The sequence below is a fragment of the Apostichopus japonicus genome, chromosome 23, assembly GCF_037975245.1.
Source record: "Apostichopus japonicus isolate 1M-3 chromosome 23, ASM3797524v1, whole genome shotgun sequence".
In the NCBI taxonomy this organism is placed as follows: domain Eukaryota; kingdom Metazoa; phylum Echinodermata; class Holothuroidea; order Aspidochirotida; family Stichopodidae; genus Apostichopus; species Apostichopus japonicus.
Genome location: NC_092583.1, coordinates 6,326,081 through 6,354,074, shown reverse-complemented (window position 1 = coordinate 6,354,074; position 27,994 = coordinate 6,326,081). Strand labels below are relative to the sequence as shown.

Here is a 27,994-nt window from a genome sequence, read left to right as displayed (position 1 = left end):
ATCAAAACCAGAAATTTTCTTGTACGCTCCGCGCCAACTGATGGTGGCGCTCCGCTTAGATAGTAATTCGCGCCCCCGGGTTAGAAAATCCTGGATACGCCCCTGTAATGTATCACTCAGTTCAACTTACATCCATAGAACTTTCAAAAGTAAATGTTCATATCTAAGCGATAAGATATATGCTGAGATGATTTTGTTTTCTGCTAGAGCACAGTTTACAGAAAAAAATTAACCAAACAAGAATATCTCATAAAGAAAGTAGACGATCATGGTAATTTTGGTAAAGATAAAAGCATATGTAAAATACTGCACACAGTGTTTCAAAATATCTCACATATTGCTGTCTCGATATCGTTCTGTGTCGCTTCATTCCTTGAGTATATCACTTTGATATATCTGATAAATATGTGACATAATACGTTTAAAAGCATTCAATCTGATAAACCTGTGACTTTGCATACGTACCTGATACGTTCAAAAGCATTCAATCTGGCTAACTTTTTTCTTTGCATATTTTTTTTTTCATTTCTTATGAACGTAGAAAGAGCAGGTTATTTTATAGTCAACTTCTTGTTAACTAAACATTAGAAACTAGAATGGGTCTCAGGTGATCGTTGAATATACGCTCAAGTAGCATATCCATAATTTATCAAACATATAGGTGCACTGGATTCTACCACGACTCCATATTATATGTCGTGTACAGAATATTTAACTCGGCGTAATTTGTATCCAAGACTTATGCTTGTAGTGTACACTTGCAGTCACCCGTGCTCTCTAGAGGAGTATCCTTTGCGCTAAGTATCCTTGGCAGCTATTCTGACAACTTTCATGTTTGTGTTTATCTTGACGTGCCTTACATGATTTACATACAAAACAGTTTCATCGTACATCTAATATTGTACATCTTATTATTTTCAGAGGTGAGAGGAACCCTTGTTTTTGAACACATTTTAGAAGAGCCACCAGACTTCAATGAAGTACAAGAGGACCATATATCTGTGTCACAACAGGCTTCCATTGATCAAGGCAATAAACCCGAGGCACACAACAGTGACAAGGGGACCGCTAATGGAGACATGAGTAATGCTACGAAGGGTAAAACAGAGCGCGCAGATAAGACATAAGCACACACTGGAATATAATCAGTTGGCGACGCACATGTTAGATGCATGTCAGCATTTTGTTAATTTGTGCAATCAGATTTGAGAAGAGTCTAACGATCAAAGGGCACACACCGCCATGTAGAGAGGACAGCATGCAAGCATTGCGCAAAACGATCCTTAGTTATTACAGTAAGGTGTTGACAAAACTAGTTCATTTTCTTTTTTAAATCGCTTCCCTTTCCCGGTTAACGAGGAACTGGATACCAAATTACCAACCATGTAATGCTATCAAGGAATGCGTTGGTAGTTGTATGGCTTAATTTGTCGGATGCAACAAAAAAGCAGTGGTTTGCAGTAGACCCCATTCAACCGATGTCTTCATTATTATTCAAATAACTAATACGAACCGTAGAATGTTTTTTAGTATGCCTATCCAATTTTCAATATTATAATTTACTACACAAAAAAATTGTTAATAAATAAATAACTAAAATAGAAAAGATGAAATATTTGGCAGGACTATGAAGAAAAGAACATCTGTGGAGGAATCAAGATGATCAGAGTATTAACCCAAAGTTGAGCACAAGTTAGGATTAACATGGCAAATAGTCAGCATCAAACAGCAATCTATTCATCATTGTAGAATGATGTATCACTACGCATATAAATAACAAATGTTTCTTTTTATTTTTATAAATAATCCAGACATTTTAAAGATGTGAGTAACCTGGTGAATATAAACCAATTTCAATTGTGAACTGAATGAATGAATTTTAACCCACATCTCCAGGGTTCTTCAGATTAAGACAAGATGTTTCAATGGGTATGTATAATGGTGATAACTGCAGACTTGCAATCAACACATTGGAATATTCAACAATTGAATTTATTCTCGAGACGTATCTGCAGAGAGCTGAATGGTTCTCTGACACAAATGCCTTGTAGATTATAAATATAAAGAACCCGCACTCTCATTCTTATTAAAGAGCAAAGAAACGTAGAAAAAAGTAAATACAACACTAGTAACTGATTTTCTTTCAACTTTTATTTAAAGATCAACTGCAAAAGTTTTCACTTTAAATATCAATATTGCCAACAACTAAAAATTAGTAAATGAACAAAAAACCGTTAATTTCGAATATAAGATGAGTCATATTTCAATGAGTGTAATGACAGATAACCACTGCCACTTTTACTTGAAGATATAACCCTGTCACTGTTGACGTTTGGGCATTATGTAAACGTCAGTCCAGTATTTGTAATCATTTCTGGCTATTGCATGATGTTGCTACTGTATATCTATTGCTTCGTAGATTTTTGCTGCCTCCTGTGTTTAATTTGGCTCAGATGGGTTATTACTGATTATATATTCCCTTATAACTTGCTTGATAGTGGTTTTTAAGATATCCAATAACAAATTGATATATACCCTTAGCAACAAATCAAGGTATTTCATAGTTGATGCATGTTCCATTAGTATGTCGATACAGTGTGATATTTTAATGTCAAGTTACTGAGAGGTTTTTTGTTTATATTTCCTATCTATAGTTTGGTTTCTGAAACTAGTAGTTAATATCACTAGCATGGCATACAACCCTCCTCCTCATCTGATGACCTGGTAAGATTCCATCTGCTCACCAGTATTACATAATAATAATAATAATACATCCTTCATATGATGAACATCTGTAAATAACTAATATGGTCATAATAAAGTGGTTCCTTTCTATCATACCAAACCTGTTTGTGTCATTTATTTTGTTAGTTTACTATGCAGAGATGATGCAGTGATATACAGACTCGATTCAAGTTAGGAAAATGAATGGCTTAAACTTGATCTTAAAATGAGTCACATGCTACAACTCTGGTTTGAGGGCATTGAATAAAATCACATCATCTGAGCACCTTACAAAATAATGATTACATTACAAAAATCAAATGTCTGACAGCAGGATCTGAAATAACTGTTTACACCTACAGAACAACAAAGCAGTCATTATATACTTCTTTTACATTTCTCACATACATTCTGCAATCCTAATTATGCACCAGATTACCACTATCCAGAGCTTAGTATACTCTGTAATTGGATATGAAGCAAGAAAGTCAAGAAAATGAAGAAATTCATTATGGAGTTCTACATTGAAACAAAATAAAACACCTTAAAATACTCTGGAGTTTTCATTGCTAACAGATATTGTATATGAATTAAGCCAGCATCAAATGATGTAGTGTTACCTTTGCCCATAACAGGATGAATGTAGACACACATTTATTCTGAGATGTTGGAGATTGTTAGAAACCACTGCTATCTATCCATTTTGTATGTCCATGCAATTTAGAGAAAAGACAATTAAGCATCATAACAAGGGAGGTAAAACTACTTAGTATAACAGGCAGTCCATAGGTTAGCTCCTCTGAAGCAACAAAATAGTAAAGTATCATTTCATTTTTCTACCATTCGTAATATGCATCCCCCACCTCCCCCCCTCCCCTTCACACACACACACATGATCCATTACTAGCATTCTTCAAGTTGGGCTTATTCTTTCTTTCTTTTCTTGACTATCACATATCACACTAATATGTTGTCAAAAACTCAGGGAAGTGGAAACCAAATAAACACCAACAATCTTGTGACTTCTTTTAATATTGCCTAACAATCATAATGACATCAGGTTACATTAATTTCTGTTAAATGCAATTTGAGCAAGCCCTTTGCATGTCTGAATATCTACATAGCAACAACATCACTTTTACTTTCCTTTCTTATAGGTTGTCTTTTTAATTTTTGGTTTGTTTTCTGTGTTGACTAAAGTTGTTTTCAAATGACAGCAAAGAACTAAATAAAAACAATTTTAATATCTTCAACAAAATGGTTCAAATTATTGTCCTTTAAATATTGTCCTATAAATGTCATATTTAAATATAAATTTACAAGTTAGAAAAGAACTATATATCTTGCTTCTAGAACATAAAACATTGTCAATTAAACATATTTAATACTAACACAATCCTTCAAATGTCTTTAATGTCGCTTCCAATGATTAATTATCTCACCTAAAATGTATTTCTCTGACTATGAAAGAGCTATCACAAAATGCAAACAATTGGTGTATTTGCCTTAATAAACTTAAATTATAAGAAACATATGGTAAAACTGAATCTCAAATGACACTTCTAATCACCTATGCTAACCAGTTTTGAACTATTCTGTGCTGATATATGATCAATCTAATTCACCATACAACGATACCACTAGTAGTATTAACTCAGGTTTAATTATACATTGATAGTACTACTTGAGAGGCAATGCTGCAGAAACTCAATACTTCTACTAATGCTGCTGTGTTTGTTCTTTGATGTATCAGATTAAGAAAGGTATTGTAGGATGTTATATAAGGCATGTTTCTTGATTGTTATTATGCACGGATCTTACCATACAAGTTACAAAGACAATACCAAATAACACTAAAGGACAATGCCGCCAGATTACCTTGAAAGTCAGAAACAACAAAAACAGTCCTCGGTGTAGAGTACATTGCAGTGTGATTTGAGAGAGGGATCCAATGATCTCACACCAATGATATTATATCGTGTGGAATGACACTGTTATGAGCATGTACTGCAACAAATTTCCATTCAAGAGTGCACCAAATTTGACTATGGAGCAAAGGCAGCATCATATTTGTCCCTGGTATGATTTTGTGACTTTTGAAAACAATTCCATGAAATTTCACAAGAATTGCTCAAGAGCTCTTGCAGAAAAACCAAGAATGATGTTGGTTCAAACACAACATATCTCAGTATGTAGTAATTATTGAGATAATTATTAGTATGGATGACGATAAACTGTATACTACTGAGGTGTAATAATGGCAGCATACCCACAGATCTGCCATCAGATAAGCCTTCATGTAATACCTTCACTAGTATAGTATCCCAGTACTGTCAGAAAAGTACTCCACCATGAAAGCCAATTGAACCTGCAAAACAATTATCAATGTTTGCTTATTTCAGTTTATAAAAAATTCACCATAATACAGACATTAATTTTAGAAAACAGTATGATTTTGGAACTTTTGAGTCATACAAAACCCTCAATTGCAACTTAAACATATCAATGTAGGTAAAATCTAATATGTCAGTACATATTGAACAACTTAATTGCAACCAATGAGATAACTCAGTAGAGCAGTACTTATACATGCATGTCTTTGTCTATTGCAAACAATATGGTAAAATATGAGATATAAGTCCTCTCAGGTATAGTCATGATGTGTGTTACTAACCTTAACGTAGGTGGACTTCTGGAGGAGATTCAATGGTGAGGGGTTTTGACTGCCTCTTTGGAGGTGGATGTCTGATCTGTAGTGGTTGCTGCATGGGTGAGTAATATGTCACACCTCCTACTTGCTGCACAGATGGATTCTGGGAGGAGGATGGTGGTGGTCCAGCAGGGCTTTGAGGAGGTGGAGCAGGGGCAGGAGGAACAGCTGGCTGAGCTGCTGGTGGTGGCATGCCCTGCAAACAATTTTACATGATAATGTAGGAGGCTTATATAGCACAGAATCCAACCTTAACAGCTTACTCAATGCACTTTACAGGTGCCAAGATAAAGTATATACCAGAAACATAATGAGGACTTTACTGCTGCATATCAATAGACTTTCCTCATTGAATTTATAACTCAAAATTGTTAGCCCAGATGAGATCACTCTTGACATCCATTAAACCTTCAAACACTAATTTACGAAGACTGTTTTTGTATAAATTCTCTCCTGTCAAAATATCCAAAACATCTTTTACTCAGGTAACATATCTATATCCTATGTGCAAGCTTCCTACAAAAGGCATTACAATTTAGCAAGAGATTCCAAGATCTATCATCACAGTTGAGAATATGACACAAATATAGTTTAAAACTAAACTCAAGACACTTATTTGTTGTTTAAACTAAATATTTATAAATGAGATTGTAGTCTTCTGCACCAATTGTAATATCAAATGAAAGAAAATATCTTGTTATAAAGCTAGGCAATGAATCAACATTACGAAATGTTTGTGTTCCTACAGTAATTATGAAACACAGTAGCATACTGTAGTGTCTTGACTATATTACCATTCTTAACTTGATGCATCCAATTGTGTCCTTACTTTTAAGTTAAATTTAAGTTCATTCATACTTAGTAAAGATTCCTAAATCCTATTGGTCCATTCAGGTCAGCTGACCGTGGTTAATCCTGTGAGTAACGCACGGTAAAATTACGGGGCATCACTTTAATAAATCTTTGGTTATATGTAACCAAAAATGTTTTGTTTTATGATTTTTCCCCCACACAAATGGTAGTGTATGAATGAACGGGGTTAATCAACGGTCTAGCGTGCGTTACTCACATGATTAATGCACTCCGGGTGTTAATGCTATCGCTGCATGCACTCGGGCTCCGCCCTCGTGCATCGCTTGCATTATCCCCCGATCGTGCATTAATCCTGTGAGTAACGCACGCTAGACCGTTGATTAACCCCTTATTCACAGACTTTGGCAACATAACTCAATTTAAAGATGCAAAATCCAACACCTAAATGATAGCTAGCAGTTTTTCATTCCTCACCATTGAAAAGTGTTGAAATTGAAGAGGTGCTCCCATTGGGTACTGCGGTGTACCATAATTGACCATTGGTCCTACATAGTAAGGAGGTGGTATATTTCCTTGATGTTGCTGGAAAAATGCTGGACTTGGTAAATGCGGGGGTCTCACACCTGCATAAAACAAAAAAATTTACTATCGGTAGAGGTCAAAGACAGAACAGACAAATTTAGCATGTGCAACTTAAATACTACCCTGATTCTACAGTTCTCAAAGAACATCTATAGATAAATATACAAGATTTATATTTATATGTTAGTTGATTACATATTGTTTTGCAGGGCTCTTTACCTTGTAAGGTTTAGTCACACGAGCCCCCAAAAAAAGGATGGAGTACACCATAGGGATCAGTAGGGTGAACATTACCATACTTAACAATAAGAAACAAGTTATGTATTACAGAGTCATTATAATAGAAGGATGACTACCATGTATAGGCAACTGAGCACTAATGTATGAAACTTCAGTAAAAGCCTTCTTGTAAAAAACAGCACTGCACAACAAGTGCAACTGATACATCTTCAAACAGATAGCTAAACTCATCATATTTTGCTGCAAAATGTAATACTGACATGCTGGAATTACCTTACATAACAATGTATTTACTGAATGAAATAAAGACATTGCTGAATAGTTGCTAGACACAGGACTTGTTTTCCTGAGGTCTCCCTGAGACATGCTGGAATTACCTTACATAGCAATGTATTTACTGAATGAAATAAAGACATTGCTGAATAGTTGCTAGACACAGGACTTGTTTTCCTGAGGTCTCCCTGAGACATGCTGGAATTACCTTACATAACAATGTATTTACTGAATGAAATAAAGGCATTGCTGAATAGTTGCTAGACACAGGACTTGTTTTCCTGAGGTCTCCCTGAGACATGCTGGAATTACCTTACATAATAATGTATTTACTGAATGAAATAAAGACATTGCTGAATAGTTGCTAGACACAGGACTTGTTTTCCTGAGGTCTCCCTGAGACATGCTGGAATTACCTTACATAACAATGTATTTACTGAATGAAATAAAGGCATTGCTGAATAGTTGCTAGACACAGGACTTGTTTTCCTGAGGTCTCCCTGAGACATGCTGGAATTACCTTACATAATAATGTATTTACAGAATGAAATAAAGACATTGCTGAATAGTTGCTAGACACAGGACTTGTTTTCCTGAGGTCTCCCTGAGACATGCTGGAATTACCTTACATAACAATGTATTTACTGAATGAAATAAAGACATTGCTGAATAGTTGCTGACACAGGACTTGTTTTCCTGAGGTCTCCCTGAGACATGCTGGAATTACCTTACATAACAATGTATTTACTGAATGAAATAAAGGCATTGCTGAATAGTTGCTGGACTTGTTTTCCTGAGGTCTCCCTGAGACATGCTGGAATTACCTTACATAACAATGTAGTTACTGTTTTCCTGAGGTCAAAGATTTTGTTGTCATTCTAGCAAGAAACTTCTTTATGTGCTCAAAAGTTGTTTACATTTTCAGCCTCTCAACCCCCACTGTGGCACACACACATACAATATGAGTTACTTACCATGAGGCACCGTCCCATCAGGAGGCAACATCATACCCTGCTGCAGGAGGTTCTGTAGATTTGGAGGAATCGAGGACTGCAAACCTACAGAGATGATATCAATCCCAGTAAAATAACCTACAAACCTGAACTTCTTCATTATATGTGATGTGATGCCTTTATTTTACAACCCAGTAATGACTCCTCACTGTAGTTTATGTTCTTCAATGGTGCCCTCCAACCATGCCCATAAACAACATAGGGGGCTGTCATATCGGTCCTATCTAGTTCCACTAAAGTTGACAAGCTCCATGCCCATAATCAACATAGGGTGCTGACATATCGGTTCTATCTAGTTCCACTAAAGTTGACAAGCTCCATGCCCATAAACAACATAGGGTGCTGACATATCGGTCCTATCTAGTTCCACTAAAGTTGACAAGCTCCATGCCCATAAACAACATAGGGTGCTGTCATATCGGTCCTATCTAGTTCCACTAAAGTTGACAAGCTCCATGCCCATAATCAACATAGGGTGCTGACATATCGGTCCTATCTAGTTCCACTAAAGTTGACAAGCTCCATGCCCATAATCAACATAGGGTGCTGACATATCGGTCCTATCTAGTTCCACTAAAGTTGACAAGCTCCATGCCAATAAACAACATAGGGTGCTGACATATCGGTCCTATCTAGTTCCACTAAAGTTGACAAGCTGCAGTCTTTGACACAATTTCGTTCATAATTATTGAAGAAGAGATCTTTTGCAACATATTTTAGAAGTGACACATTAAACTTAGTGTTTTAAACACCTTAAAGGCTTTCTCTTGATAATTCTCAACATTTTCACCAGGTAACCTGAGCACCTAAATATCCCTGTTACATGAAGTGGTTTTCAAGACCACTCATCAGTAAGGAAGTTAGGAGAAGGGCATATCTTTTTATGACTGTACTTTCTATTACAACCGGTGGCAGCAGCAGCAGCAGGGAAAGATAACTAGTTACCTTGACTGGTATGAGATGAAGGTGCTTGTCTGCCAACAGATGTCTGGGCAGGACCTCTCTGTGAAGAGCTCCTCTGAGACACATTGCCATGGGAACCACTACCCTCAGCTTTACTGATGGGAGACTGAGACTGCATACCTACAAATATGTTAAGCAAAGCAAACAGTTAAAGATGCAAAACATTTGTTTCTCTGGTGGGAATGCAATATTGTGACTCATCGTTATAAATGTACAGCGCCCTATGTATCTATCACAATTTTCTTTATTTGCTTAAGTGGGAAACATTAAGTCGTGCATTTACATCTTTGATTGCATTGGCCTAGAAGTTGGTAATCATGCATAACACTTAATCATATATTAGGCCAGTTCCACGAAAATGATGAAATAATCGGTAATGGGCCCGATTGTCACATGAAGTTCTAATCGGTAATAGGTAATAACCAATTATCATATAATCGCTCGAACACAAAAGGATAGCACAACCAGTACAGACTTCATAGGATGATTTTATTCCAAAACCAGGTACATTTCACTAGCCTACTGTAAATTACTAGTGATTTTAATGGAGGCATACCAGAAAAATAGTAGTTTCTACGAAGAATATTAAAAAGCTAGGAATAAGAAAAGTGGCAATCAGTAAACATTTACTTATGACCCTTCTTGGTTGTAAAATTTGATTAGAAAATTATAGTTGTTGCATTTAATATGACGATTCCAGACTTACCCTCCCTATAATACTGTGAACCATTTGATGAAGATTGGTCTTGACCTCGCTGCCTCTGTGAAGAGTATCTCTTTGGTCGGCTCCTCTGTAGGGAAAAAAGATCATATCAATATATGTAAGCAACAGTAAGTGATTAAGGGATTAAATGCTTCTCATTTGAAACACTTATCTAATGAAATATCGCCTTCAGGATAATTTACACATACTATACTCTAGAAAAACTTACCCACAAGATACCATGCTTATATACAAGACAACTAACCCCTTCCAATACAACATTAGAAATACCAGAACACTGGTGAAAGCCATAATATTAGAAATAAGAGAACACTGGTGGAAGCCAAGCTAACATTCCAATGTACCACATCACAAGGAGAGTAAGGGAACTCACTCGTCTTGAGATATTGTGTTCACACATACTGCTATATACTGTACACACAGAGACACACACACAGGCTGGCTTGAATGCAAACATTATTTGCCTGCCAAAGACACGTAACCACAAAGAGCCCTTCCTACCTCTCGCTTATCCATTCTTTGCTCTTCTCCTTCTTCATCCTCATTATCTATGAAATAAAAGATTAGTCATGTCAGCAAATTTATGGTTCGTTTCATAAGAAATGCTTATATCAAGGAGAAGGAAAGTTAGCCATTGTTTTAACCAGAATGAAAACATTTCATGGTTCCTTGCTGCTGTTCATTAGTTCCATTCATAGGGAAATTTCTAACAAAGCCCTAATACAACAACAGTAATTTATGCTCACAAACTTTTGTTGCCAAAGTAATGCTAAGCCCTGATATCAATTGCAACACACCTCAGTGTGTGAAGACTATCTACCATTATCATCATACCAAGTTTGACGAAATTCCGACTAGTAATAGTAGCCAAGTAATTGCAATTTGGAGTATTTCACATTTGACCCCATGACCTCATTAATATTCATGAAATGAGCACCAACATCAACAGGGTTAATCTACTTACTATGGGCCACCCACTCACCAAGTATGGTAATGATTGGTCATTCCCTTGTTGAGTTATTGTGCATACAAACTTTTCATAACGAAATAATGCTAGCCCCCCCCCCCTTATAAACATGCATGATATCAATTGCAACACACATCAGTGTGTGGAGACTATCTACCAATATCATCATACCAAGTTTGACGAAATTCCAATAAATAGTAGCCAAGTTATTGCAACTTGGGAGTTTTTCACGTTTGACCCGTGACCTCATTAATATTTTTTAACTTTGACCTCGTATAACTTCGCACACGAAGGTCACATTGGGGTCAACCTATTGTCATTTATGATCAGAAGGCACCTTTGACATCTGAAAATAGCATCGAAACTGTAAAAATCCCCAAAACACAAAAAGGTCACCAGAGGTCAAATTGAGGTCAAGGGTCACCCAGATGCGGGTCGACAACTGGATTACATTGAAGCAACTCTCAACCTTAACGGACAGTTCGTTCTCAAGTTATCACAAAAATACTAGTTTTTTATCATTAAATGACCTTTGGTGACCTCGGATCACATGACCGTTAAGTTTCAAAATATTCCCCTATACCATTTGCAACTTGTCCCAAAATATCAACCGTGTCACACCTTGGAACTGAGAGTTATTGCATTAAATGTCTTAAAATTAACTTTGACCTCGTATAACTCCGCACACAAAGGTCACACGGGGGTCAACCCATTGACATTTATGATCAGAAGGTACCTTTGACATCTGAAAATAGCATCGAAACTGTAAAAATCCCCAAAACATGAAAAGGTCACCAGAGGTCAAATTGAGGTCAAGGGTCACCCAGATGTGGGTCGACAATTGGATTAAATTGAAGCAACTCCCAACCCTAACGGACAATTCGTTCTCAAGTTATCGCAAAAATACTAGTTTTTTTATCTTTAATTGACCTTTGGTGACCTCGGATCACATGACCGTTAAGTTTCAAAATATTCCCCTATACCATTTGCAACTTGTCCCAAAATATCAACCGTGTCACATCTTGGAACTGGGAATTATTGCATTAAATGTCTGAAAATTTACTTTGACCTCATAAAACTTCACACACAAAGGTCACCTGGGGTAAACCTATTGACATTTTTGACTGGTGAGACGTGAATATAGCATCAAAACTGTAAAAATTCAAACATTTTTTTCTTTGCCCATTTTCTCACCGAAAATACTAGTTTTTTAACATTAATTGACCTTTGATGACCTCGGATCACATTACCGTTAAGTTTAAAAATATTCCTCTATACCATTTGCAACTTGTCCCAAAATATCAACCTTGTTACACCTTGGCCCTGGGAGTTATTGCATTAAATGTCTGAAAATTAACTTTGACCTTGTATAACTTTACACACAAAGGTCACCCGGGTGTCAACCCATTGACATTTTTGATCGGAAGGTACCTTTGATATCCAAATCTAGCATCAAAACCAAACATTTTCTTTTTCGCCCGTTTTCTCCCAAACTAAGCACATTTTTTCTAATGTGACCTTTGACCTTTTGACCTTGGTTTCAAATGTAGTTTGATCTGCTGATTCCAAAAATCAACACGACAGTCTGTACAGCCATCCTAACTCCGACCGAAAACTTTGACCCCATATAAGTTCGCACACAAAGGTCACACGGGGGTCAACCTATCGATATTTATGATCGGAAGGTACCTTTGACATCTGAAAATAGCATCGAAACTGTAAAAATCCCCAAAACATGAAAAGGTCACCAGAGGTCAAATTGAGGTCAAGGGTCACCCAGATGTGGGTCGACAATTGGATTACACTGAAGCAACTCCCAACCCTAACGGACAATTCGTTCTCAAGTTATCGCAAAAATACTAGTTTTTTAACATTAATTGACCTTTGGTGACCTCAGATCACATGACCGTTATGTTTCAAAATATTGCCCTAACCAGTTCACAACTTGTCCTAAAATATCAACCTTGTCGCACATTGGCACTGGGAGTTATTGCAGTTTTAGTATTTTGGGATTTTGGACCATAACTGACCTTTGGTGACCTTTGTGGGCACCAAAAACAATAGGGTTCATCTACTCACTATGGGCCACCCACCCACCAAGTTTGATCATGATCAGTCAATCCCTTGTTGAGTTATCGTGCATACAAGCTTAAGCGTCACACACACACACACACACACACACACACACACACACACACGCCAACCTGAATACATAGGTTCCTTTGCTTTCAGCAAGGAACCAAAAATAGCAATACAATGATTCAGAATGCAACTGTTGACAGAAATTGTACACTTGCGTGCTTTCACAATTTGTGGAAATAACCCTACTACTACACAATTCACTACGCCAAACTGTCAGCGTATCTGTTTTTACAGGTTGATAGAAAATACAATTTGAGCATAGCCCCCTAACCCCCTCCCGCTCCACCCCCCACAGATTTGTTTTCTTCAGACTGTCCAAAATATTGCAACAGCCTCTTTTGCTAGGCCCTGTTTCTAACAATCCTAACCATGCCATAAATAATATTTTGAGCCATTTACCCAATTAAATCTTGAGTCAATAAATATAGTGTTGTGACTTATATCAGATATGAATTATTGGAGCTAAAACCCTATAATCGATACAATACACTCATCTTAATTCAAGTGATTTACTCCAAAAGATCAGTTTTAATTAGTCTAAGGAATTTGGAGTAGCAATATACATGCTCTGAGTATTTTGAAGGTTTATTTCAGGTCTATTAGTTTCGCACATCTCCCATCAGAGAAGTTCTCTAGTGGGTGAAGAATTTTACTTAGAGTCAACATACATGTACAGTACATGTTTGGAAAGGTATTTAGTTATGATAATACACTGCTTACGGATGAAGCACTTTTAAGAGACAGAGTGATTTCCAAAGTATGTTTTGGATTTTATCATAGCAAACTAGTTTATGAAGAGAGACTTCAAAATAAAAATAAGTAGGCATTTATTGCAGTCTAATCTATATGTTGTTACGGCCTGGAATCAATACCTTGACGAAAGACATATCCTTTCTTAATACATATGTAATGCTATATGCCCTCTTTGTCTGCCCCTTAAGCGCCATCCCCCTCCCCTTAAAGCCCCTCCCCCTCCAAAAGCAACTGATGCATGGGCGTGGTAAAGTCTTCACTTTGAAAACTGATTACAGCAGATGCTAATTATTATTGTACTCAAACTGTTGAGTCATTACATAATATTCTCCTAAGTGAGTGTTTGAGAGACATTTGTTACCTTCAGGTAAAGTATCACCATCTTCTTCTTCCTGGTCTTCATTATCCCGATACTGAACCAATCTTTCTGATCCCTTTACTTGAATCTTGAGATTATGGATGTTCAGGAGAGGCTTGATGTCATCTTTACTATCAGCTTCTGTAGGTGAGCTTTCAGGTAATGCACTAGGATCTTGCAAAGGTCTTGATCGCTGATGTCTTTCACTAGAGTAAGCTTTTCTCGAACCCTCTTTAAGTTCAGGTTCTGATAATTTACTATTGATCTCTTCATTTTTATCATCCTCCTGAGTTTGTGAAACTTTACTCTTATTGTCTGTCTCATTTTGATAATTTCTGTTCACAAATTCCAATTGATAAAACTGCTTTGGATCTCCAAAACTCAAGTCTTTGCTTACTCTTGGCCTCATGTTCTGATCACTTTCACTGTCCTGCGTTTCAGTATGACGGTAAGCGTGTGCATTCACAGATCGATTCACTGAAGGTTTATATCTGTAGTCTGCAGTTACATTTCTGTAGCTCTCTTCTCTATGGCCTACACTATCCTTTTCATAATATGTTTTTTCACTTTGATAGGTTATTCTGACTCCTTCAACTTCTGTTTCTGGTTGGTTTTTATATCTTTGCCCTCTTGCTCTCTCTGCATAGCTTCTAACTGATTCAGACTTTGGTGAATGTCTCTGATCTCCATCTCCTACAGATGGTAACTCAGGGAAGTCTTGTTCCTCTCTGTAATTTGTTCGTGTGGGTTTGAAATTCCTATAAAATCTCTCTTGTCCTCGTTGATCACCACCACCACCTCCATCTTCAACCAGTGGTTCCTGCAACCTCCTCCCTCTCCTTAAAGATAAACAGTACATTAACACCTGTCAGAAACGTCAGATAACAAGTGAAGTGTGTATCCATCCTAGCAGTCCTACACAAAGTTTGAGCAGGAGTACCAAAGCTGTTCATATTCTAGAGAATCATGACATATTTCACAGCAGCACTGATCATGCAAAGTCAGTCACCTGTGCTTTGTCTTCTCAAAGTAGTAACATTCTCAGCATGATCAAAGCATGTATGATAGATGAATATAAATAATAGCATTAGTAGCACCATGTAATAAGTGTTTAGGTAAATGTGTGCAGCATTCTACTCACCCTCTCCCTCTTGCAACTCCATCAGGTCTCCTACCTCCACCTCTAGTTCCCCTTCCTCTTCCTCTTCTATGTTGAAAACTATCCACCCTGTCTTGCTGAGTTGGATCTCTAACGTCAAATCCATGGTAATTCATCAATTCATAGCAAGATTTAGGACCTTGTTCCTCTTCATCAAACTTATCATGGAGCCATTTATTGCCATCTTCTTTCCACAGTCTCCGATCCCGTTTTTGCCTTTGACAAAAGTGACTCACATTTTAGAATGGTAATATTATTGCACAGTCAAGACAATGACTACACATTCAGTGATGGACCATAATGTCTATACCAAAGGAGAAGTCATTATCACATACATTTTTGGAGGAATTGATTTTTTCTTTAGAGATTTTCTCACCTTAGCCCACTCATTCATATCAACCAGAAAGCCATTTGGCTTTGTGATTTCTTGCCATATAATTTGCTAAAAAGTCCACATATCTGAGTTAAGTAAAGCAAGTGAGTTAAATTTGTCCAAGAATTAAGTGAGAACCAGAAAGATCAGAGATGTCCATCTCTTAGTTGCAGCATTCACTGGTGGGCATCAATTGATTATATCACTGGTAAGGGTTTTACAGTGTACAATTTTCATTCCAAAATGTTTCAATAGCCAGAAAGAAAGATCTTCCTAGATGAAATATAAACACATAGATGTACAAGCAATAGACATTTTCTTTAACCAATTTTGAGATAGCAAATCAGCTCTGCTAACAACCATCCAATTAATAATTGTTATTAACGAATGAGAGTTACATGACATTGTTTATACACTGTGAAATGTTTCACAAGTAACTGCCAAAGCCAAAGTCTACTAGTATAAATCACAGAGAAATGGCCAATTTTGAGGCCATTTGAGATAACCTGTTGACCCTTGAAGCTCATGGTGTGAAAACTGATAAGGGCCACTTAAAGGCACCCAACACAAGAATATGAACTATTTGAAGCAGATTTTGTATCCTGAATGACTATGGTTCTATGTATGGTTGAAAATCATAGCATGATAGAACTCACATATTAATTGTAGCTTAATTTTTGAGTTATCATGTTTTCAAGGTTTACAGACTTTGACTTATGTTGACCACCAATGACTTTTGACCTCTACTAATTTCAATAGGGTTCTTGTACTCACCAAGATGGATCTACATACAAAGTATGAAGTTCAACAAAGATGTTCCTTTTAGTTATCATGTTTAAAATTTTCAGACTTTGAGCTCTGTCAACCCCAAATGACCATTGAACTTCACAGAAAAGAATAAGGTTCTTTTGCTGAATAGGACAGATCCACAGAAGTTAATCCACCATAAACTTTTTGAGTTATGGTGTTTACGAGCAAGTGTCACATGCACACCATCACCACTGCATAGATTCCTTCTGTGTCCATGAATCAAACACAATAGGAACCCATCACTGAGCCATAGGGTATGATTGTGCCAAGTATCAACACATACTGAATTTTGGTTCTTTATATTTCTGTGTTTACAAGTTCAGTTTAGCTAAATCTCATATGCAGCTATCCCTCATGAATAATTAATCAGCAACAGAAAATGAAACTGAAAACATTTCAAGGGTCCATCTTCATGTCCATACCAAATACAGGTTAATATGCCATATGGTTAGGATTGCATTACACTTCTTCATTAAGTGTTACCAATCATTAATGTGCATGCAACCCACTTCCAAAACACAAGAAACCATCACTGTCTTGAGTGTTACCATTGTGCCAAGTATCAACTCAAACCATCTTCATGTAAATAATTCTACTGAACTTTGACATACATTTAGCATTGTACGTCTGGAGGACTGAGGACACTACAGAATGTCTGGATAGTTGTCATTGTTGTGCTTATGAGCATGGAAGTATTGTTTGCCACTTACAGTCAAAATATTTGAAACTCATTATCAATAATGCATTCAGAATTCAAGTTTATTTCTTAACTTGTTCTAAGTAACATCTAATCCTAACTCAAGTTATGATGTTGAGCTGTCCCTCACCTCTTGTCACCCTTCTGATCATCATTGCGTACATCATGCTGATAGTAAGCTCCCCTTCTTGGTATGTATGCTGGATTCTTTAAGTCTTCATCATCGTCCAATTCAACTTCTCCCTCAGCTGGTTCCTCCTTGTGAAAATTAATCACAAAAATACAATTTTAGCAGATACTTAAACTTTAGATGTGATGAACAGAACAACTTAAATCACACTAACTTTCATTTCAAAGCAATTACAAGTTACTTTAAATATTTCCCCATCAATGCTAAAGGTTGTCTACCATGTGACATACATTTTCCCAAAGCACCTTTTATTCAAATCCTATCTTTGATGAGAATGTAGATAGAATTACATAAAATAGACATATAAATGATAAACAAACAAAGTCACAAGAATAGACTGGAAGCGCATATTCAGTGAAATCTAATTCAATTATTTTATTGTTAGAATAAAGAGAAGAGACAATTTTCAATGTTTTGTTAAAAAAAAAAGTTGAAAACCTTAAACATACATTATTTCAAAAGTTGCACAATATAACACCATTTTTCACCTAAGTACCATTAATCATATCACAAAATATGAAAGGGTTAAAACTCATCCTCCTTAGACGCCATGCAACTACCTCCACCACTGCAGGGTCGCTAAGATGATGAAGGTGGAAATTGGGGCTACCAAGTAAAAAAGTTTTGTTAAAGCATCTGCTATGACTACATTGATGTGTATGTTTCTACATTACTTAACAGAGTAACCTAATAGAATACCTGTCCATCTCCACTTCCTCTTTTTTCCTCCAAGGCATCATCCGTTTCCTCATTCTCAGATTGCTCATCTCCATCTTCAGCATCTTCAACATCTCCACCTTCAACATCTTCACCTTCAACATCTTCACCTTCAACATCTTCACCTTCAACATCTTCACCTTCAACATCTTCACCTTCAACATCTTCACCTTCAACATCTTCACCTTCAACATCTTCACCTTCAACATCTTCACCTTCAACATTCACATCTGGTTGAGACTGAATTTCTTGATTCTCAACAAGGGATTCTTCTTTATGCTCTTAAAACAAAACAAAAAAATTCTGAATTAGAATGATGGTACATATAATTGTTGACTACAATTTGAAAGATTCTAAATTATTAGATGAAAATGAATCTCTTTAAAACCTATAAACAGCTTTACAGAATATGGTTGCATACTTTATTGATAAACAATGCCTGTAAGAGGTATATACTTAAATTGTCCAAACTGAAAGACACAGCAATAAACTAAATCATAACACATTTACTAACAAAACTGAAATCCAATTCATAATGAGATAATCTTCACTTAACAGAATATATTATACATCTCGAAAACTAATAGGAATGGAACACCTGATAATGATCTACACTCATCAACCTATACAATGTTGTAGATTACCTGGTGAGCCTGGATACACACTACAGTAGGTTTGTGTTATAGGACATGTGAAACAAAAGCTCATATCGCCCCTAAGCGCGATGCCTATGTAGGCTAGTGTACGTAGTTGTTGTCCTACACATTTGTAGACAGAAATAAAAAAAGTTGTTGGAGGCCTAGCCTGCAAACTGATGAACTGATATTAATAGTAATAGTAATAAATGTAGTAAACTGTGTATGTACAATGCGCGTCTCACACACAAACGTACGTTTGTAGGTCCACTGTGGCTTTGTTCTTCCTGACTTGTCGCTAGGATACCATGACTCCCTCTCTTTGCATCATCTCATTTGCATATTTGTCACAAATTCAGCCGTTTCAGAGTAGTGAATGGCACTTAATTAAGCTAATAAGTTAACAGTACGCCATTTTTTCATCCGAAATGATATTATATTCTTAGATTATCCTCCAAAGAATCACTAGTATAAATTTGAGAGGGATCTATACCGTGTCACATGTCCTTTAGTTAGCTGATACAAATCAAATTCAATCATGTGCCATTATACTAACTTAAACAGAAAGATATGAGACGTTGTGGAATGAGATCTAATGTTACCTAGATTATGACTTATGAAACTGACCCTTCTTCTTGGATTGTTGATCATTTTAGGATATTAAATTTTGAGAAATAGACAATATTATTAAATACAAGAAATAATAACTAATTAAAACTGCTGACCCTCACCGTTTGGCTGGTCACCATCAAAGGATTCCTTCCTTTCGTCAGCCTCTTCATTTGCTGGTTCAGAATTAACATTCAAAGCAGCTACTTTCTCTGCCAGTTCAACTGTTTCCTTTATGTCCTGTGCATTGTCAAACTCCTGTTGATGTGGTACATCCAATTCCTTTCGTTGTTTAGGTGCTCCCTGAGAACAACACAAATATTTAACACACTGATAAAAACACCCTAGACTACAAGACCTACAACAGAGAAATTAGAATGCAAGTGATATATTGTTGGTTAAAATGTGTGAACAGTTCAAACTATTCTACGTTTAGATAGTTTTAGAAGATTTCTCTACTTTTCATTGTGTATGGATTAGTTACTACTATTGATACTTGAGACCAGAAAACAAAACGTTTAATGGTTCCGTTGCCCAAATATGTTCATAGTGTGGTAAGCCATACATGTTAATATTCATGAAATTGTGCAGATACATGCAAACTGTATACAAACAGATACATGCATGAATATTAACAAGATCGTATTTTATGATCTCATAAGCATTTATCTATATACTCACATTGTATTATCCAAGTACATGTATACAGTAAAGCTAATGAGACATACTATTTCAGAGATATATGACGATATGCACACAAAAAACACACTGTTAATTGTATGAATGAAGTGTGACAAACTTAATATTGCAGTTGATGAATACTTATGACAGAAAGTTGGAAACATGATGAAAATGTGCTTATGATGTACATAACAACATACCTACCAGTATGATCCAAATTATACATTCAGCCTGCCCATTCATTCATGGATGAAAACCAAAACAATACTCATCACAGGGCATCTACCTACCAAGTATAATATTGATTCAACTTGTGTTTGTTCAGATATCGTGTTAACAAGCTGTTTTTGAAAATTTCCCATTAAGCACCACCCACTCATGAATAATAATGACCTAAAACTTGTTGTTGCAAAGAACAAGTACTTACTATATAGTTACATCCCCATACCATGTATGAACTTCATGGGTTGAAGAGGTATTGACATTTTAAGAATTTTATGTTAAGTCATGCCCACATATTCATATTCATGAGATGGGAACCAAAAACAATACGGCACATCTAAACATGATGGGGCATCCACCTACCAAGTATGACATTGATTCAACTTGTGGTTGTTGAGATATCGTGTTAGCTGTCACATACACATACACGCACCCACCCACACACGCACGCACACAGGCCAACAAAATTGCAAAGGATACTGAGCCTTCGGCATTGTATCTAAAAATGAAGTGTGACAAATAGGGGCAATCTTCACTCCATACTTGTCAGTTAGCTAGGCACTATGCTTACATGTCTGTCGTTTGATATTTTACCATTTTCTGAGTATTAGTGATAATCCAAAATAAAAGTTGTTTACACAAATACAATTTATATAAATATAGTTACTTAATAAGCATTAAACAATAATGCATGTTGCCACTGACCCATGTTGTGTACTTTAAACATAATTATCAATTTGCCTGCATTATTTGAAATGAACAAATGCAAATAATGAGTTCTATTGTGAGGGATTTGGGGCAACAAAGATTTATCAAGATCAATGAGAGAAGGTGCCTTCAGCTTACTATTACTTATAAAATACCAACAACAAACAGTAACAAACATACTTCCAATGGTTCCTGATCTTCAGCACTTTCATAGTCTGAGGCTTCTTCAAAAATGGTATCACTTTCCTATAGAAAAGAAAAAAATGAAACATTATCTCCTTTGCTCTACCATTTGTTCAAAGCATCAGGACCATGTTGTGAACATGTTTGTGAACATTTACCAGTACTGTTTACACATGGGTCGCAAGATCAAATGTTTCAGAATTTTCACCAGTACTGACATTTAGTGATTTCTTCCATAACTCAGGGGACACAATGTGAGTGTGCATAATACGGTTGCCATACAGAGTACAGTAGATTGATGGATGTCCATACAGTGACTACAGTAAGATTTAACACAATTTACGTTTAAGTTGTCAATGTTTACAATCTACAATATGTGAATAAGAACATGTAGAAGGCTTGGAACAGCATATTAGAATATTTCGAAAACTTTTGATACAACACTGTATAGGCCATATACTACTACCATGATAGGTTAAATTTGCCATATATATTGTGTTACAAAAGGTGGCTACTCCCTCAACTATCGAATTAATAAAAACGGTAGAGCAAAAAAGGAAACCAGTTATGTCAAATTCATGTCTAGGTCTTGCCTAATGCCGATAGTTGTAATCGATTAATCGCCAGAAGTCGCGATTACACTTTGGAAGTTCCATTAATCGCGCTCAAAACCTAAGTTGCGATTTAATACTCCGCTACAAACTAGCACTACACATAAACTGCTTTTGAAAAATAGCCTAACCTATCAAAAACAACACTAAAGCAGTTTGTCAGCAAATATTGCAAAAGTACAGGTTCTCACAATGCTATCTATCTCAAAATCGGCAAGCACCTGCTCCGGTCAGATTCATGCGTTTACTTGTCAGTAATACGATTGTTCTACAGACTACAGTGCAACAATCAGTCCTAGCAATGTTTGATCATTGCACATAATCGCAAATTCGTAAGCTATAAATCTTTTACGATTGCCAAAGTATTTGTCATTTCTTCAAATATGTTACAATTACTTCATTACTGGCCTGGATCACATTTATCGGATTTCTGATCGAGTGTCTCGATAGCAGCGTAGTTTAATATCAATTTACCTGCCTTCGCGCTAGGCTAGAGCCAGGCCTAGCATGTTGAACGTCCTTCTACAGAAAACTCTTGCAAACTAATCATCACACCGCTACAAGGTGTTACATCTATTCATTGTTTGCACATTTGCTTTTATTATTAGTAGTTGTAGTAGCCTCGTAGATTCATTCGAAAGTTGTGACTTACTATGAAAGATTTAAGAAATGTTATACATTGAAAGTTGTTCATAGTATTTGTTTGGTAGATGTTTTATCATGATTTAGACACCACACGTTAAGACATGAAAGAACAAATAAAAACAGTGCACCATGGAAAGATTTGTTCTGACTGTATTTCTGCATTGTAAAAATGACAGTGGTGAAGTAATAACTGTAACCAAGTTATCACAGTAATCGCGAGAAGAGCTATGCGATTAATCGACTACAAAATAAAGAGTTGACTTTCAGCACTAGTCTTGCCTAAATCAAACGAGACTTTGTGAGGTAATCTTTGGCAGAACTGGAAAAGCCTTTTCTAATGACGCAACGATTTCAACTGAACTCGTAATGTTACTTTTAGTATATAGCAATATGCTGGATTGTTCTGAATAAAGCCATAACATTTGGCTACATCATCACGCTCTCATCACGAAATGGAGTAATGTTGACTGAATGAAGACAGAAGCCATTTGTATTTCCTAACATTTTATAGGACATTATGAGTTATTAACTCTCGTTTAGGATTGTCAGTTCAAGCTTTTGGAACTTTTATGTCTGATTTGTCATTTCACGCCAATTGAATTTCTTTTGCAACTAGATGAATAGCATTAACTTGGATTAATTACAGCTAATGCTTGTGGGAAACAAAAAATGACTTCTCACCTCTGCGGAGATAAATACACTTAAAACTGTTCATTACATGCAACGCATCCTTAGATAAACAGTTCATCGCAATAATCACAATCATTGCAATCCTACTCCTAGACAAATGGAAATAAGCGTGATAAAGGGGATTATTGCATTCCATGCAGTTGAAAAGTTCTAAGGTTACTTACAGTAATGTAGCTACATCTATGCATAATCTATACATTACTATGCAAACAAAGTTTATGACAGTGTTCTTATATTAACTGTATTGAAATCGTTTTTACTTATTGCGCATATATAGATTGAAATAGTTGCTGGCCTAGGCTAAGTTAGGCCAGTCACTACTTACTGTACTTCAACATGTTAATACACTGTTAAAACTTATTCAAGCTGTTCCTTCTATCATTATTTTCACAGGAATACTTTGCTTTATCTTTTAGTTTTAGGGAAAACAAAATTTCTTCCACAGTAGCCTAGTGTATCATGGTGGGCTCATAATTGACACACTTAAGGATTTGATCAACGATGTCTGTCAAGGAAAAATCCAAATCACTCGACTGTATGTGTTCTGCATATGTGTGGACATGCACTGTGCACATGCAACGTACAATTGAGCAGAATTTGACCACAAAATGTCTGCTGTGTCAAGTTTTTCATACCCCTAAATTGACACATTCCTCATTAAGCTAATTGTAACTTTTGTGTAAGTATACATCAATTGACTCTGAATGCTGTTTGCTATGCTCTTTCCTCTAACTTTCTAAGCTCAGACAGGTCAGGTCCCAGAGAGTAGTGGTATCATGCTGAGATAATATTATTAGAGAGTAAGATTTCCAAATCCAAAAACTATGTGCAAAACTGTGGGGAGGGTGTTAAAAGCTTTTATAAATGCACAAATTGATCAGCATATAAAGTAGCTGAAATGGATTCAGACTTATGTAAAGAAATATAGTTATGCTTTGCTGCAAAAAGTTTAGGTTGCCTGCTGTATCGTTGCTAGTAATATTTGTGCATCAATTACGAAGGTGCGTCAATTATGAAGCCTTTACTATACTGTAGACGTAGTGTAGGCTAAGACGGGTACCGTTATTTTCCGCACACGTTACGTTTTGAAACAAAACGGTGTTTTCCGCAAACAAATTTGTCAGCGGAAAACAACGTTTTTTTCAGCGGAAACTACCGTTTTTTTGGGAAGAACAGACTGACTTACTGAAATGATTAGGCACATGGAAGGATTTAGGAAGATTGAGAAGATAGGATTTGACTCTAACAGGATAAAATGTAGCTTCGAGACTAGATTTAGGATAGCTAAGGTTGTAGCTTAGGCTGTAAGCACTAGCTTAGGCTGTAAGCAAGTTTAACTTTAGTTAAACAGCGCCACCCTTTTGGGTTGTAGTTTTTGACATGCCTTAAAAGGATTGTCTGGTGGCCCAAAGAAGTTACCTTAAAAAATAGTAAATAATTTTCCAAACATGTTGTCAAAGTATGAGAACGCTAATGTTGCGTTTGACAGAGAAACGATTTTTTAATCGTGCTACATTCTGCTCTGACAACGATGCGATCAATTTCTTCAATAATTTCCGGTGAAATTTCTTATAAATTAGATATGATTTAAAAAACTCCTTAAGCCGCTATATATGTAGTAAATTGGTGGTTTCGTGGTCTTTGTGTAACACAAGATAAGTTTTAACAGCAGGCTCTTCGTTGTTTATACATCGCGGTATCCAGCTCCAGCGCGAAGAATGTTCGCGTGTATAGGCTACTCTAACGTTTACAATCGGACAGTTCTGCGATGACATCGATTCCGCCAAGTTTCATCTTTCGGTTTAACGAATACTTTACAAGTTTCCTTTTACTGTTAATTTGATCCGTGAATTTTATTTCAGCGATTTCGAAGAACAGTTAATGAACTGTGGTTTGAGTGTGAGTGCACTATGTGTAACGATATACAAGTACACCAACTGAGCATCGTAGTATATACGTTCGCGAGTATGTACGTTATATATATGAGGCAATCCAATGTGCGTACACGTGAGTTTATTTGCTGCGGAATTGGGAGTGCTAACTTCAAGTTAGGGATGCACCGGATATCCGGTCCGGCCGGACTATCCGGCCGGATAGTGAGAAATTATCCGGTTCCGGCCGGATATTTTTCAAAATCCGGCCGGATCTTTTTCAAAATCTGGCCTGAATCATCCCTTAAAAAGGTGTTGGTATTAACTTAAATCAATGTGAACTATTTCCAAAAATTAATAAAAACATTCAAAGTAAGGAAAAATTAGGTTTAACATGTTTAATTTAATTTTCTCAATGGTCTGACCTACTGTTTCTAAAGATCAACCAAAACACAACTACTGTAGTTTTATGAAGCTATATACAACAAATACAGTTTGCAGTGAAATCATTTCTTGCAGCCTTCATCAGTTTAATATTGTAGTTATTTTATTAAAGAATGTAGATTTCACCACTTCAAGTCATATTTAATCTCATAAATGGGGTCTTAATTTCACCTTCTTTATAATATGCATATACCTCACCTAAGATTTGCCCCTTGTTTCATACTTCTACTTCTTATTCATGATTTTCTTTTGTGTAATGAAAAAATCCGGTTCCGGCCGGATTTTATCCGGCCAGATTTCATGTACTATCCGGCAAAATCCGGTTCCGGCCGGATCCAAAAATTTGGATCCGGTGCATCCCTACTTCAAGTCGCCTGTTTTGCCTATCTGCAAGCACTACGTCAATCACCATATTCAAGCGTTCGAACAAACGGAACTTTTGGTGAGAAACTGGTGAATTTGAAAACCAGATTTCTACAAGAAGAAAACGTCGAATGGGGAAAATTTTTACATGGTTAGAAAGAGAAAAAATAATAACTACACGGACAATGTATCAAAATCTTCCACCAGACAATTCCTTTAATCATACAGCCATTTCCAGCGAAAATCAAAGATACTGCCTTTTACAACTTTTTTTACATCATTACAGGGACCGCAGTTTTAATACTTTATTAATATTAGATACTCAATCCTTCATAACGCGGGCGTCCCTTTGCCCTTTCATCCGCCGACCGCCTCATACTTCTTTAATAATTCCTAATTACAAACACCCCAAGCCTCCTCTAAATTATAAGCAGCTTAACTTTTCTGACATGAACTCAGTCTAACCATCCTTGATCGACGTTCTTTGATACTTTCTCATGTTATTTTAATCATCCTGCCTGAATTTGGTATCCTAAAATTGCGGAAAAATAAGTGTACAGGTAAGTGGAAAAACGGTGTTTTCCGCAGAAGAATTTTTTCAGCGGAAAGTAATCAGCGGAAAGTAACGTATGCGGAAAACAACTGAAACCGGCTAAGACAACCTTAAATTAATACAGCCATTATTTCCAAAAAGTTACCAGCGATCTCATGACTGTGGCAGTCATATAAGTTGTCACTACATAATTTGTAGTGGTCAAACTTTTCTCTTTATAAAGATATCTGGGAAGTATTATTCCATACTCTGATATTTCATGTTCATGAATTAACTTTAACCGTGCTGTTAGTTCTAACAATGACTAGCCTAGGTTACAGCCTAACTGCTAGTGGTAAAAGCTACTGTAGTAGTGTAGGCTAGTCTAGGCCTATTTCCTTACACTGCCACTATTATCACTCGATAGATCCCCTTCTCGCGGTTTTCTCAAACGACGAGATGGTCGTTTCTTCTCTTGCTCCGTGGTGGACATGCCGGTCGTTTCACCTGTATATATAACTTATCCGTTGCGAAACACCCAAACACATGCGGTGAGAACAGTCAACCAAACTAACGTTATCGCAGTATTGGAACCTATCCTTCCATACATAACGTAAGAGCCATAGGATTGCACGATTTCGCGCTCTCTTTGCGGACATTGAATTTATCAATTGGAATACAAGGTATGTCTTAGTTGGCATTTCTACGGATATCAAATTTGGTCACACGTTTTCATTAAAATCGGCTATATTATTTTGGGATTACGAAATAAATTTTTGGTAAAATATGGAACGCCGAAAGGACATCGTGTTATGTTGTTTACTTCTATGCTGTCTGTTATCATGTTGTTGTCTCCTTTGATGTTGTTGTCTCCTTTGATGACGTCAGGTATATAATATATAGCCTTAGTTAGTATAAACACAGTAGTATTTAGTATATTATTATTAATCTAAATATTAGTTTATGTGCAACTGCAAGGAATGTGAGCCACAGTGGGCTTTGCTATCTTGCTGTTCATGACTCATGAATCATTGTCGTGTTAGATATCACATAATTTAAAATTATACAGACTAAATACTGTTACTCTTGTTTACACTGACTTTACGTATACTGTTTCCTTCTTCTTCACAATTTTCCTACTTTTTCAATTTCTTTCTTTTTTTTTTCAATTGGTCGCTAGCTAGATAAACATTCCTTATTTTTCTAGTGTCCTGTTTATACCATTCTACTTTTTGATGTAAGCATGTATAGACGAGATGAATGAAATGAAAAAATGAAGAAAAAAAAAACCACAGCAGCATGCCTCCTATAATAGGGAACGCTATTTACAGGTATGCTGTATATTGGCCCCAAATATGCTAGATTGCCAAATATGGTCAATTTTGGTCAAAATTCTTGAACTGTTTTTATTACAACCTTCGAGGAAATTTTCCTCACTGGGACATTCAGTCATCTTATGTGTTCCTTAAAAATGTCTGAAAACAATTTGGAGAGTAAAGATCTACAGGAAAGTACTTTTTGAAAACTGCTAGCAATTATAGCGTGCCTATAATTTGGGGCATATACATACTACCTTTAAGGATCTAATCAAC

General features: G+C 36.3%; 2 protein-coding genes across 13 annotated transcripts in view; one reads left to right on the top strand and one right to left on the bottom strand.

The window, feature by feature from the left end:
• LOC139964861 (dual specificity calcium/calmodulin-dependent 3',5'-cyclic nucleotide phosphodiesterase 1A-like) overlaps positions 1-2,640 on the top strand; it is a 272,661-nt gene extending 270,021 nt beyond the window's left edge. For all 11 annotated transcript variants that reach the window (XM_071966902.1, XM_071966904.1, XM_071966903.1 and 8 more), the window contains one exon: positions 922-2,640. In XM_071966902.1, the coding sequence (XP_071823003.1) occupies positions 922-1,127 (206 nt within the window). In that variant the 3' untranslated portion in view covers positions 1,128-2,640. The remainder of the gene's footprint in view (positions 1-921) is intronic.
• On the bottom strand, positions 2,134-27,053 carry LOC139964860 (uncharacterized). 2 transcript variants are annotated; one of them, XM_071966900.1, is made up of 14 exons: positions 26,806-27,053; positions 21,244-21,309; positions 19,569-19,755; positions 18,191-18,489; positions 17,432-17,559; positions 15,404-15,637; positions 14,266-15,101; positions 10,544-10,590; positions 10,025-10,109; positions 9,301-9,438; positions 8,317-8,400; positions 6,722-6,870; positions 5,399-5,630; positions 2,134-5,092 (listed from the first exon to the last, which is right to left on the bottom strand). In XM_071966900.1, the coding sequence occupies exons 1-13, from the start codon at positions 26,893-26,895 to the stop codon at positions 5,400-5,402; spliced, it is 2,574 nt and encodes an 857-aa protein (XP_071823001.1). In that variant the 5' UTR covers positions 26,896-27,053; the 3' UTR covers positions 2,134-5,092; position 5,399. The 2 variants fall into 2 exon arrangements, with proteins under 2 accessions (XP_071823001.1, XP_071823002.1); XM_071966901.1 differs by having other exon boundaries at positions 19,575-19,755; positions 26,806-27,052.
• Between the last annotated feature and the right edge of the window lie 941 nt (positions 27,054-27,994).

What these genes read in the sequence shown, in the direction of transcription:
- LOC139964860 (XM_071966900.1), bottom strand. Translation starts at nt 26,895, where the DNA reads ATGTCCACCACGGAGCAAGAGAAGAAACGACCATCTCGTCGTTTGAGA. An exon ending in AAAGAATGGATAAGCGAGAG is followed by an intron (nt 10,110 to 10,543) that starts GTAGGAAGGGCT and finishes TTTTCCCTACAG; the next exon opens with AGGAGCCGACCAAAGAGATA. An exon ending in TTCACAGTATTATAGGGAGG is followed by an intron (nt 9,439 to 10,024) that starts GTAAGTCTGGAA and finishes ACATATTTGTAG; the next exon opens with GTATGCAGTCTCAGTCTCCC.